General features: G+C 41.1%; 1 protein-coding gene across 1 annotated transcript; it reads left to right on the top strand.

Moving 5' to 3' along the window:
- Positions 1 to 2873: 2873 nt before the first annotated feature.
- LOC139560363 (G-protein coupled receptor 55-like) lies at positions 2874 to 11703 on the top strand. The gene is made up of 3 exons (XM_071377064.1): positions 2874 to 4837; positions 6273 to 7005; positions 10717 to 11703. Exons 2-3 carry the CDS (start codon positions 6280 to 6282, stop codon positions 10930 to 10932), a joined length of 942 nt encoding a protein of 313 aa, XP_071233165.1. The 5' UTR covers positions 2874 to 4837; positions 6273 to 6279; the 3' UTR covers positions 10933 to 11703.
- The last annotated feature ends 795 nt before the right edge of the window (positions 11704 to 12498 follow it).

Here is a 12498-nt window from a genome sequence, read left to right as displayed (position 1 = left end):
ACAGGTAGTTTCATTACACTGAATTAAACTGATATATCTGATATTGGACTGATGCAATACACACTGAAGAGTGGGAGTGAGTCATTCACAGGTGCTCAATGCTGGATATGCTAGCTAGACAACATACAGTAGGTGTTTAGTTTGTCTCAGTGAAACGGGAACAACGAGTCATTGCAACACACAATTCAAGTACTGTACATCCCATCGGGGTTCTAGATTAGAACTAGAGCTGGTTCTGTGGGTTCTGGTTTGAAACAGACTCCTGTCATCCAGATTGTGTTCAACAGGCACCGAAAGGAAAAAAACTTATTAAAACAGGGAGGGACAATCTGGACTTGTCCAATAAGAAATGCAAGTTTTCGTTTAACCATTGTGTACCCTAATGAGCACAACCCAGGTCCAGAACACAGACAGGGTCGAAGGTTAGAATTACACACCAGGCAAAAGGCTGCTTCTCTAAGGAAAACAAACTAAATGGCATGGAAGATCATCCAACGACAACATGGGGAGAATCTGAATTACATTATCCTCACCTCGCCTACTTCTCAAAACCCATTGGAGAAGGTCAGAGTGGCGGGACCTTGGTCTTTGTCTTTCTCATCTAATGGGGTTTGAGAAGGAGGCAAGGAGCGAGAAGAAAGGAGGATACAATAATATGCAATTGAGATTGTCCTATAGTATGGTGTGCGTAACCGACAAAAGTTGAATCAAATCAAAAAAAATTATATAGCCCTTCTTACGTCAGCTGATATCTCAAAGTGCTGTACAGAAACCCAGCATAAAACCCCAAACAGCAAGCAATGCAGGTGTAGAAGCACGGTGGCTAGGAAAAACTCTCTAGAAAGGCCAAAACCTAGGAAGAAACCTAGAGAGGAACCAGGCTATGAGGGGTGGCCAGTCCTCTTCTGGCTGTGCTGGGTGGAGATTATAACAGAACATGGCCAAGATATTCAAATGTTCATAAATGACCAGCATGGTCAAATAATAATAATCACAGTAGTTGTCGAGGGTGCAGCAAGTCAGCACCTCAGGAGTAAATGTCAGTTGGCTTTTCATAGCCGATCATTAAGAGTATCTCCACCGCTCCTGCGGTCTCTAGAGAGTTGAAAAGAGCAGGTCTGGGACAGGTAGCACGTCCGCTGAACAAGTCAGGGTTCCATAGCCGCAGGCAGAACAGTTGAAACTGGAGCAGCAGCACGGCCAGGTGGACTGGGGACAGCAAGGAGTCATCATGCCAGGTAGTCCTGAGTCACGGTCCTAGGGCTCAGGTCCTCTGAGAGAGAGAAAGAAATAGAGAATTAGAGAGAGCATACTTAAATTCACACAGGACACCGGATAAGACAGGAGAAGTACTCCAGATATAACAAACTGACCCTAGCCCCCTGACACATAAACTACTGCAGCATAAATACTGGAGGCTGAGACAGGAGGGGTCAGGAGACACTGTGGCCCCATCCGATGATACCCCCGGACAGGGGGTATCAAGTGTCAAAACAACATTGCATTAGGCGGGGCTGTAAAATAAAATCTATTTAGCAGATTTTGACTGGCAATCTAATTTCACTGTCAATGATTTTCCTTCTACTGATTTTTTTTTTCTTCATATCATTATGAGGTTTATAGAGTATGATGACATTTACAATAATGATAATCCATCTCCAATCCCTTTGATGACAGATGACAACAATGATTCAACGCCTCTGGTCTGAAACCAGGAAACTCTCAATTACCTCAAATGTGCCTAAGCACAGACTGCTGTCACAACCCTGATCCCTTTCACAAGAACCAGACTCTTTTTAAATACTAATTTCGAGTGAAAATTATACAAACAAATCTTAACTTACAAATGGGCAACTTTACAAGGCTAAGGGAGGCCTTGTAGAGGGGCACTTACTCTGGCACAGTCCAATCAGTCTTAGGACTATGGCCATTCATACTGTACTCAATACCAGTGTGACTGTTAATGTGCATATATTCTACTCTTTTTCTGCTACTGTATGATTCATTTCCTAGTCGTTTTCTCACTTCCCCCATGTCAGGTTGTTACCACTGCTGCTCTACATACTGTATGGTTGGAAACTTAACGTAATATTTTCAACTTATAATACAGTTGTTATACTGTAATAATAACCAGCAATATACACAGTTAAAAGTCATCAGTGCTTGGACCATCTCTAAGTAATAAGAGTATCAAAGTCAATGACACATTTTCTAAACGCTGCTTTACCCACGTATGTTCTGGCTCTAGCCCAACCCATTGGTTTCTGGGACCAATCAGAACGGTTAAAAGTGTTTGCGTTCTAGAAATTGTCTGGGAGGTACTCAGATCCAGATTCATTGCGGAGAAGAAACTAACATCTGTGGGCGTGGCGTGATGTTTGGCTGGAGCAAGGAATTGGGTAGCCGGGCAACTATGGAAGATCCTCTGTCTATGACCTCTATGGGCTTGGAGAGGCACTTCTTACTGTTGGTTTGTGGCCTTTCTCTCTTTCCCTTTCTGTCTGTTCATGGCTGTCACTCTCCTGCCAGATCATGATAGCACCAAACAAAGTCTTTACACATGGAGCACACCTTCAGATGTGTTGGGATTAATGCAGAAGACACACTTCGGTTGAATGCATTTGTGCAACTGACTAGGTATCCTTTTTCCCTTTCATGACCCATAATCACTGTGAGAGACATCTAAACTGAAAGCAATCAAATTTTCCAGCTAGTTTGCCAGAGGTGGTGTGTGCACAGTTGCCAAGAACCTTACTCACAGTCCATTGCACTAATTTGGGAAAAAATGGTATTTCCTATTTTTTTCTCTTTTTGACTGGTGACACATCCATTTCTAACTTGAAGGCTGACAGTGATTGTGCAGCTAGCAACTATTCTTGGCTTCAAAACATTCACTATCAGTTTTTCACATAGCCAGAACTACCCAGCATTAGCTAAAAGCTGACACAAGTAAACATTGACTAAATTGTAAATGTAAAGCTAACTAGCTACAAGACAAGAGAAAGCGTATAGTTGCTCACGTTCGTTCTACATATCAAAGTTTATTTACATTCATACATTTTTTACTCAAACTTTCTTTGTTGTTGCAAACAACAATTACTTTTCCCAGTGTTATGTGTGATGTTGGTGGTGCTGCTGCACAGTGCTTTTTCTCTCACTAACACACTACTTGTAACAACCAAGAGTGAGAAGGAATCAGTCATGGGGCAGGGGAAGTGACTCACATTCCAGCAGCAGAGGCCTTTTCAAAATAAAAGTCCCTCAACACATCTGACGACACATTTTTCTAAATAAAAGTCTTGCAATGTTTTATATGTTATTTTTATTGGGGGGGACCATTTTACCTGCTTCTAACATAGGGGGGTGGGGGGGCATGTCCCCACTGTCCCTCCTGGCTCCTACGCCCTTGGTTACAGTAACTGGGATTAAAGCTGTAGATTCACTTTTCTGGTTCATAGTTTGTGGGATTTTTTTGCAAGAGATATATTGGCAAAGAGAGTCATTGGCACTTGCAAGAGATGCATTGGCAAAATAGAAAAACACAATTAGTTACTTACACACATCCCATAAAATAAATCAAATTACATTGAAAAATGAATACATGTAAAATGATTAAAAGGAAAGCTAGTTACAGCTGTATAGTGTATGTACAACATCAATGACATTGCAAGACGTTTGGACCTCTTGGTGAAAAACGTACCTCACTGTTAAACTCATCTCAATTGCTCAAAGGGATGTGACTGTCTAACCCCAATTATTTCTGGCTATGTTGCTGCTGTGCTGACAGACATTGGGCTCTATTCAATCAGAACCACTTTAGTCGACATGGGTATAGTGGTTGTTTTGGTGGTGTCGGAACTGCGTTTGAGCTGTCAAATCCACAAGTGGCTCCTGGCATTATACCCAAAGTGGACATTCCCACTGGCTGCACGGAGTCGCATTAAGAGAAATCCCATGCAACCTTGTTTACAAGTTAGAACACTGGAATTTGAGATGTAATCTACACCTCGATTAGGCTGATAGAAATCCTCATTATTTAGTTGAATGATTTAGAATTTGAGCTGCATTATTTCTATATAGGGTTAGGATCATTTTCTCGTTCTGACCAAATGTGAGTGGGACGGGTGTGGCTTCGTGACAATGTTCAAGAGAGCAGCTGCTCGTGGACTCCCGAGTGGCGCAGCAGTCTAAGGCTCTGCATCACAGTGCTAGAGGCATCACTACAGACCCGGGTTTGATCCCAGGCTGTGTCACAGCCGTCGTGACTGGGAGACTCATGAGGTGGCACACAATTGGGCCAGCGTTGTCCGGGTTAGGGGAGGGTTTGGCCGGATGTCCTCTCCTTGTACCGGGCCCGGTGCATGCCCGCTGACTTCGGTCGCCAGTTGTACGGTGTTTCCTCTGACACATTGGTGCGGCTGACTTCCGGGTTGGGCGAACATTGTGTCAAGAAGCAGTGCAGCTGCTCACCAATTTGACAGCTCTAATGCGGTTGACGCTTGATCTGATTGAATCTAGGCCTTTGACTTTTTAAATCTGTATATAATATGTTATTATATGTGGTAGCAGAATGACACTATGTTCTCAAACAAATGTGATTGTTCTGATTTGTATTTCTAAGTTATGTCCAAGACATAACCTCTTGTCTGCTGCTGTAACCTAGTGTAGAGAGCACCAGTTCAGACTATTGGTTCTCTCACATAGGAAGTGGTCATGAAAAAAAACAAAGGTACTGAAAGCAGAAGTGTTAAACTAATTTGTCTTGCACAGATAGACAGACAGACAGACAGACAGACAGACAGACAGACAGACACACCAGCAGACTGGCATCTATAAGGTAAGGTTTCACTTACTGTATATACTGTATGGTGGTGGGAAAAGTACCCAATTTTCATTCTTGAGTAAAAGTAAACATACCTTAATAGAAAATGACTCAAGTAAAAGTTAGTCACCCAGTAAAATACTACTTGTGTAAAAGTATTTGGTGTTAAATATACAGACGGCACCATTTTCTTGTTTTTATTTTATTTACGGATAGTCAGGGGCACACTCCAACACTCAGACATTATTTACATACAAAGCATTTGTGTTTACTGAGTCTGCTCGATCAGAGGCAGTAAGGATGACTTGGGATGTTCTCTTGATGCATGAATTGGAAGATTTTCCTGTCCTGCTAAGGATTTAAAATGTAAAGAGTACTTTTGGGTGTCAGGGAAAATGTATGTAGTAAAAAGTACATTATTTTCTTTAGGAATGTAGTGAAGTAAAAGTAAAAGTAGTCAAAAATATAAATGGTAAAGTACAGATACCCCCAAAACTACTTAAGTATTTTTACCTAATTACTTTACACCAATGATGGTGTTACATCATTACAACAGAAAACACACTCAGAGAAGAGTGATTATTCAAATCAAACCAATATAATAGGTGATGACCTTATCTACAACAACATAATAAACATAATCCGAAGTCATCTTAAACTTAGAAAAAGACTAACTAATAAAAATGTATAGGTTTGATTTGTGTTAAGCTAACCATTATTTTACCAGGTTACTTTAATTTAGTTCTACAGTATTTGATGAGACACAGACACAAAAATATTTTGGTTCAGAATAGTATTTGGCCATACGGCATGCAGACTGGTAGTGAAGTGGTTTTAAAGTGATGCTCCGGAACGTTAGTATCATTTCAGCCAGTAGTTTTGAAAGTGGTGCTCACGAGCCAAAACAGGTCACCCAATTGTGTACTACATCATTCATTTCGCATGATATGTGTTACGTCCCACAAAAAAATACAACAAATGTATTTATTTGTGCAATTCGTACGATATGTTAGGAATACAATTCGTACAATATGTTACGAATTTGTTGTGCTTAAGACCCCGGACTGCATCTTTAAGGATTCTCAGATTAAATCAGGCAGGCACTGCTTTCATATGTGAGGAGGGTACAGCTACTGTATGCTACCCACACAACTGAGAAAGGAAAGGAGGTTTTGCTTATTGGCACGTGTGTGTGTTTATGTGCATGTGGGTGTTTCAATCTCAGTGCCAGTAAAATGATACATGGGGTATATGGGGACAAGTAATTATCAAAGTAGTGGAACAATTATTGTGAGGAAAAAAGACAAATCAAAAAGGTAGATAGTATGGCCATCATTTTTATCCTACATTTTGTGGGACTTATTCATAATCAAAACACCATTCCTTTTAGAAAATAAATGACAATGTGTATTTGAATTGGCTTACCCAACGTCTCCCATTTACTCCTCAGCGGCACCATGAAAACCAACTGCTCCTTCACCGAGGTAGACCGCCTCATGAAATCACTGGAACTTGCCATCTATGTGCCCATCTTCGTGTGCGGCCTTGTCCTCAACATCCTGGCCCTGGTTGTCTTCTGCTTCCTCCTCCGCAAGTGGACAGAGTCCACCATCTACATGACCAACCTGGCCCTCCTGGACCTCCTTCTCCTCCTCCTGCTCCCCTTCAAAATGCACGCCACCATCCACCACTGGGAGGCCCACCACCGCTTCCTCTGCTCCTTCCTGGAGAGCCTGTACTTTGTGGGCATGTATGGCAGCATCTACACCATTTCCTGCATAGCCATGGACCGCTGGGTGGCCATATGCCACCCCTTCCGCGCCAAGCAGCTCCGCTCCCGCCGGGCCGCTCTGGGGATCTGCATCCTGGTCTGGGTGGTGGTGCTGGGGGGCACCTCACCCATCTACTCGTTCCGCACGGCGGGAAATGGGTCCTTCCACTGCTTCCACGGCTTCTCGGAGAAGGGCTGGCGCCCAGATGTGATCAGCTGCCTCTTGGGCTTTGGGTTTGTGGGGCCGGCCCTGGTGCTGGTGGTGTGTTCGGCCCAGAGCATCCGGACGCTGAGGCAGTCCGACAAAGAGAGCCATAAGAACAGAGCCTGTGTGAGGATCATCTACAGCAGTCTCTGTGCCTTTCTGGTCCCCTTCACGCCTAGCCACCTGGGCATCCTGCTGCAGTTCCTGGTGAGTTAATTATAAACAGGCCCGGCTCCAGGATGACATGCCTGAGTGGGCATTTTAAATCCATGGAGGGGAACAACCAGTATTGCTTCAGAGCCCTAATACCACAAGGTAGATTGGTCCTACTACTGTTCACATGTATCTGAAATGTAGCCGTGCACATCAACAAGCATCGCTTTATATAATAACACAAGAAAGATACGCCCCACTACAACATGCAACATGCAACATGTGTTGCAGCCAACACGAAATGCAGCCAAGCTCCAGTAGGCCAAGGCTACACATAACTTGCACCTACCAACACACACAGATCAGCTCAACAGGCTGAGCACCACTAACTTATCAAAGATTCTTACAGGCTTCATAACTTAAACTTCAATAATTACAACTATAGGCTACATTTCTGTCGAATTTGTGACAGTACGCTACGCAATGAGCATAACCAAGCCGCTACTTCTCTAGAGTTTCAGAAAAGCTAACTAAATAAAACAAAGTGTATATTCTATAGTCATAGCTGATGTGAAATGTCCTACATGACAGTAGCTAATTTGAATCTGCCGTGAATAAGAGTAAATGCCATTCCGAAAGCAACACACACAAACACACAAACACGCTATAGCAAATCGAATCAAATCAAATGTTATTGGTTGCATACACATATTTAGCAGATGTTATTGCAGTGGTAGCGAAATGCTTGTGTTCCTAGCTCCAACAGTGCAGTATTATCTAACAATACACATTCATCTAAAAAGTAAAATAATGGAATTGAGAAATATAGAAATATTAGGACAAGCAATGTCGGAGTCAAGAGTATAAATATATATATCATTTATATATGTGTGTGTGATAGGATGTATAGACATTATGGAAAGTATATGGCTAGAATATGTACTATATCTGAAGAATACGTAGGATAGAGTAGTATATGTACAGCAATAGTTGAATAGGATGGCATTGACTAGAAAACAGTATATACATATGAAATGGGTAAAACAGTATGTAAACATTATTAAAGTGACCAGTGTTCCATTATTAAAGTCAGTGGTGTGAAGTACTGAAGTAAAAATACTTTAAAGTACTACTTAAGTCATTTTTTGGGATATCTGTACTTTACTATATTTTTTTTGTTGACAACTTTTACTTTTACTTCACTACATTCCTTAAGAAAATAATGTACTGTTTATTCCATACATTTCCCTGACACTCAAAATGACTCGTTACATTTTGAATGCTTAGCAGGAAAGGAAAATGGTCAAATTCACGCACTTAACAATTGAACATCCCTGGTCATCTCTACTGCCTCTGAACTGGCGGGCTCACTAAACACAAATGCTTTGTATGTAAATAATGTCTGAGTTTTGGAGTGTGTCTGAGTGTGCCCCTGGCTATCCGTACAAAAATAACAAATAGAAAATTGTGCCATCTGGTTTGATTAGTATACGGAATTTTAAATGATTTATACTTTTACTTTTGATACTTAAGTATATTTTAGCAATTACATTTACTTTTGATACTTATGTATATTTAAAACCAAATACTTTTAGACTTTTACTCAAGTAGTATTTTACTGGGTTACTTTTACTTGAGTCATTTTCTATTAAGGTATCTTTACTTTTACTCAAGTATGACAATTTGGTACTTTTTCCATCACTGATAAAGTGACTAGTGTTTCATGTCTATGTACATAGGGCAGCAGCCTCTAAGGTGCAGGGTTGAAAAAACGTGTAGTAGCCGGCTAGCAACAGTGAGTAAGTTCAGGGCAGGGTACTGGCTGGAGGCCAGCTAGTGATGCCTATTTAACAGTCTGATAGAAGCTCCATGCAAGACACATTTTCTGATGTATTGCAATGCTTCACTGGTTCAGTCTGAAACTTTGCACATACACTGCTGCCATCTAGTGGCCAAAATCTAAATTGCGCCTAAACTGCAATATTATATTATGGCCTTTCTCTTGCATTTCAAAGATGAAAAAATAAATAAAAATATGCATGTTTTTTGTTTGTATTATCTTTTACCAGATCTAATGTGTTATATTCTCCTACATTAATTTCACATTTCAAAGTGTTTCCTTTCAAATGGTATCAAGAATATACATATCCTTGCTTCAGGACCTGAGCTACAGGCAGTTAGATTTGGGTATGACATTTTAGGCGAAAATTTGAAAAAAATAGTTCGATCCTTAAGATTAAGATATGCCCCAAAAAGACTGGTAGCCCAAGATGCGCTCATAAAAACAGCACTCACTGTGAGCATCGATTCAGGACCATGGACAGAAGGCTACCGCCAGTCAGCGTGATGAAAGGATAAAGGCTGAGATTCTATCCGTGAATTCGGATAGTCAAGCTAGCACGCAGGCTAGGTAGTGTAGGTATCAGCAGCCAATCCATGAATGTCTGGAAACTCTAGTGCGCTTTGATTGGTCAATAGCAACACGACGTCGCAGAGTATTTGCATGATGTTCAGTTTTTCCCAACTTTGGTCCCACCCTGTTCACGTCCCTCGCCCATGCTTACATCGCCCAACGGTCCCCTCGCCCACTTCGCTTCTTTCATTGAAAATGCTTCCGTTGTGTCCTCGCCTCCAACGTGATATGTCGATCTCTTGTGTAACGTTAGATTCACTGCCAATGTCAACGTCACCTCAGAGCACAATCAATAGGCTACATTGGTTATTGCCTGTATTCTTGCCATAAGAAAGAATTCCCCTCGACCATCGCCACAAATTGTGGAAAACAAACATTCTTTCCCATTGACCCCATTGTAAAAGAGCTAACTTCGTTGTAACATGTATGTTATACAGAAATAACAAAAACGGCAGAAAAGCTGCTGTGTTGTTCAATGTACATGTAACCAGGTCAAAATCGCAACCTACGGTTTGCAATTATCACATGTAGGCAAATAGAACCTGGGAGAAAAGCCCTATGGCTTCAGGCTATTTGCAGCTATGTGTGTGGAATAGTATAGTCCGTTTGTAACTCCACTCACTACTTGTAGCTGTATAGTCCATTTGATTGTGTTGTTGGGCACTCACTCACGTGGCTGCTAGCAGCGTCATGAAAAGGGGCATGAGGGATGCCAAACAATTTTACGTTTTTCTAAGTAATGAGAACACTCCGGAGCAGGCAATGTTGAAAAGTAATCTTTAGACATGTTTATAACTGCCTAAAACAAACAGAAAACACGAAATTTGCATTTGAAAAAGCTGTTTGAGTGGCCAAGCCAGAACCCGGATGTGAACCTGATCAAACACCTCTGGAGAGACCTGAAAATAGCTGTGCAGCGACGCTCCTCATCCAACCTGACACAGCTTGAGAGGATCTGCACAGACGAATGGAAGAAACTCCCCCAATACAGGTTTGGCAAGCTTGTAGCGTCATACCCAAGAAGACTCGAGGCTGTAATCACTGCCAAAGGTGCTCCAACAAAGTACTGAGTAAAGGGTCTGAATACTTATGTAAATGGAACATTTCTGTTTTTAGATTTAGAAAATTAGCAACATTTTCTAAACCTGTTTTTGCTTTGTCATTATGGGGTATTGTGTGTAGATTGATGAGGGGGAAAAACTATTGAATCACTTTTAGTATAAGGCTGTAAATACTTTCTTGAGGTTATCTTATGTGCATTAATATGTCTGGGACAACTTATTTTTCCCTGACCATGTGACTTGACCAGGAAAAACTCTAAGCCTTAAAGGAATACCTCTATCTCCTCCCAGGTACGTCAAGACGTGATCCAGGACTGCATGGCCAAGACGAATATCAGCCTGTTCCTGCAGGTGGCCATGAGTCTGGCCAACATCACGTGTTGTCTGGACGCTCTGTGTTACTACTTCATCACCAGGGAAGTGAGGACCTCCAAGCAGACCTTCACCTTCAGGAGGTCCAGGTCCACCAGCCAGAGAAGAGCCACCACCAGCACCTCAGAGCTCTGACAAGACCAATGGAGGAACAAACACTGAGCAGAACTGGTTTAAATTATGTTTCAACCCGTTTTGCCCACGGGGAAATTACTGTGTGTGTGAAATCTTACTAGCTGTGTGAAAAATTCTGCCACTGTTTGAGGACAATGGACGTTGAGTAGGAAATAGGAGTATTTATTATTGAAAACCTACGCATTTTGGCCCAATTTTTCCTTTTGACCTTCTGCAGCCTTACCTCGGACAAGAGTTAACCCTATGAGACCAGATATTTTAATATATTTAACTTTCACTATATTTCACTGCTTCGCTTAAGTAAAAAGTTTTCAACTTCTTTGACTACCACAAAATAGTTTTAAAGAGCTGAAGCAATTCAAACAAAACATTTTCTTGGAAATGTTCCATTTGATTACAATTGTTTGTGCTTTGTGCAATGCCATCTATATGTGTACTGTATGTTCTGACAAGGGACTCATGAGACTTTGTCATCAGATGAGTGATGTGGGCTAAGACAGCACACCACTAGTTTCAACTGAAGGCATACGGAGAAAACCTAATTTGTCTGTGTATGCTGAATGTCGCTGTGGTTACGATAAAACACATGTACACAAACTATTCCTTCAGAAAGTATTCACACCCCTTGACTTTTCAAAATGTTGTTCTGTTACAGACTGCATTTAAAATCGATTAAATTGCGTTTTTTGTGACACTGACAAAAACAAAATACCCCATAATGTCAAAGTGGACTTACAGTTTAACAAATTAATAAAAAAAATTAATCTGAAATGTCTTGAGTCAATAAGTATTCAACCCCTTTGTTATGGCAAACCTAAATAAGTTCAAGAGTAAAAATGTGCTTAACAAGTCACATAATAAGTTGAATGGACTCACTCTGTGTGCAATAATAGCGTTTAACCAGATTTTTTTAATGACTACCTCATCATTGTACCCCACACATAAAATTATCTGTAAGGTCCCTCAGTCGAGCAGTGAATTTCTAACACATTCAACCACAAAGACCAAGGAGATTTTCCAATGCCCCGCAAAGAAGAGCACCTATTGGTAGAATGGTAAAAAAAAAAAGTATAATAAAAAGTTATTAATTACTTAGAAGGGTGTATATATACACCCAGTCACTACAAAGATACAGGCGTCCTTCCTAACTCAGTTACAGAGGTTAATGGCTGTGATAGGAGAAAACTGAAGATGGATCAACAACCTTGCAGTTACTCCACAATACTAACCTAAATTACAGAGTTAAAAGAAGGGAGTCTGTACAGAATTAACATGCATCCTAGGCAGCAGCTACTCTTCCTGGGGTCCAGCAAAATTAAGGCAGTTATACAATTTTAAAAACATTACAATACATTCATTACAGAATTCACAACACACTAAGTGTGTGCCCTCAGGCCCATGCTCCACTACCACATATCTACATCACAAAATCCATGTGTACGTTTGTGTATAGTGTGTTTGTTATCATGTGTGTGTATGCATGTGTCTCTGCCTATGTTTGTGTTGCTTCACAGTCCCCGCTGTTCTATTAGGTGTATTTTTATCTGTTTTTTAAATCTGATTCTA

Source organism: Salvelinus alpinus, chromosome 30 (genome assembly GCF_045679555.1).
Source record: "Salvelinus alpinus chromosome 30, SLU_Salpinus.1, whole genome shotgun sequence".
Lineage (NCBI taxonomy): Eukaryota > Metazoa > Chordata > Actinopteri > Salmoniformes > Salmonidae > Salvelinus > Salvelinus alpinus.
The sequence above is the reverse complement of the archived record's forward strand: the minus strand, read 5'-3'. Positions and strand labels throughout refer to the sequence as shown.

Excerpts from the sequence above, each read along its gene's own strand:
- LOC139560363 (XM_071377064.1), top strand. The coding sequence starts at position 6,280 with ATGAAAACCAACTGCTCCTTCACCGAGGTAGACCGCCTCATGAAATCA. Across the intron at positions 7,006-10,716 it reads GCATCCTGCTGCAGTTCCTG|GTACGTCAAGACGTGATCCA; the intron begins GTGAGTTAATTA and ends ATCTCCTCCCAG.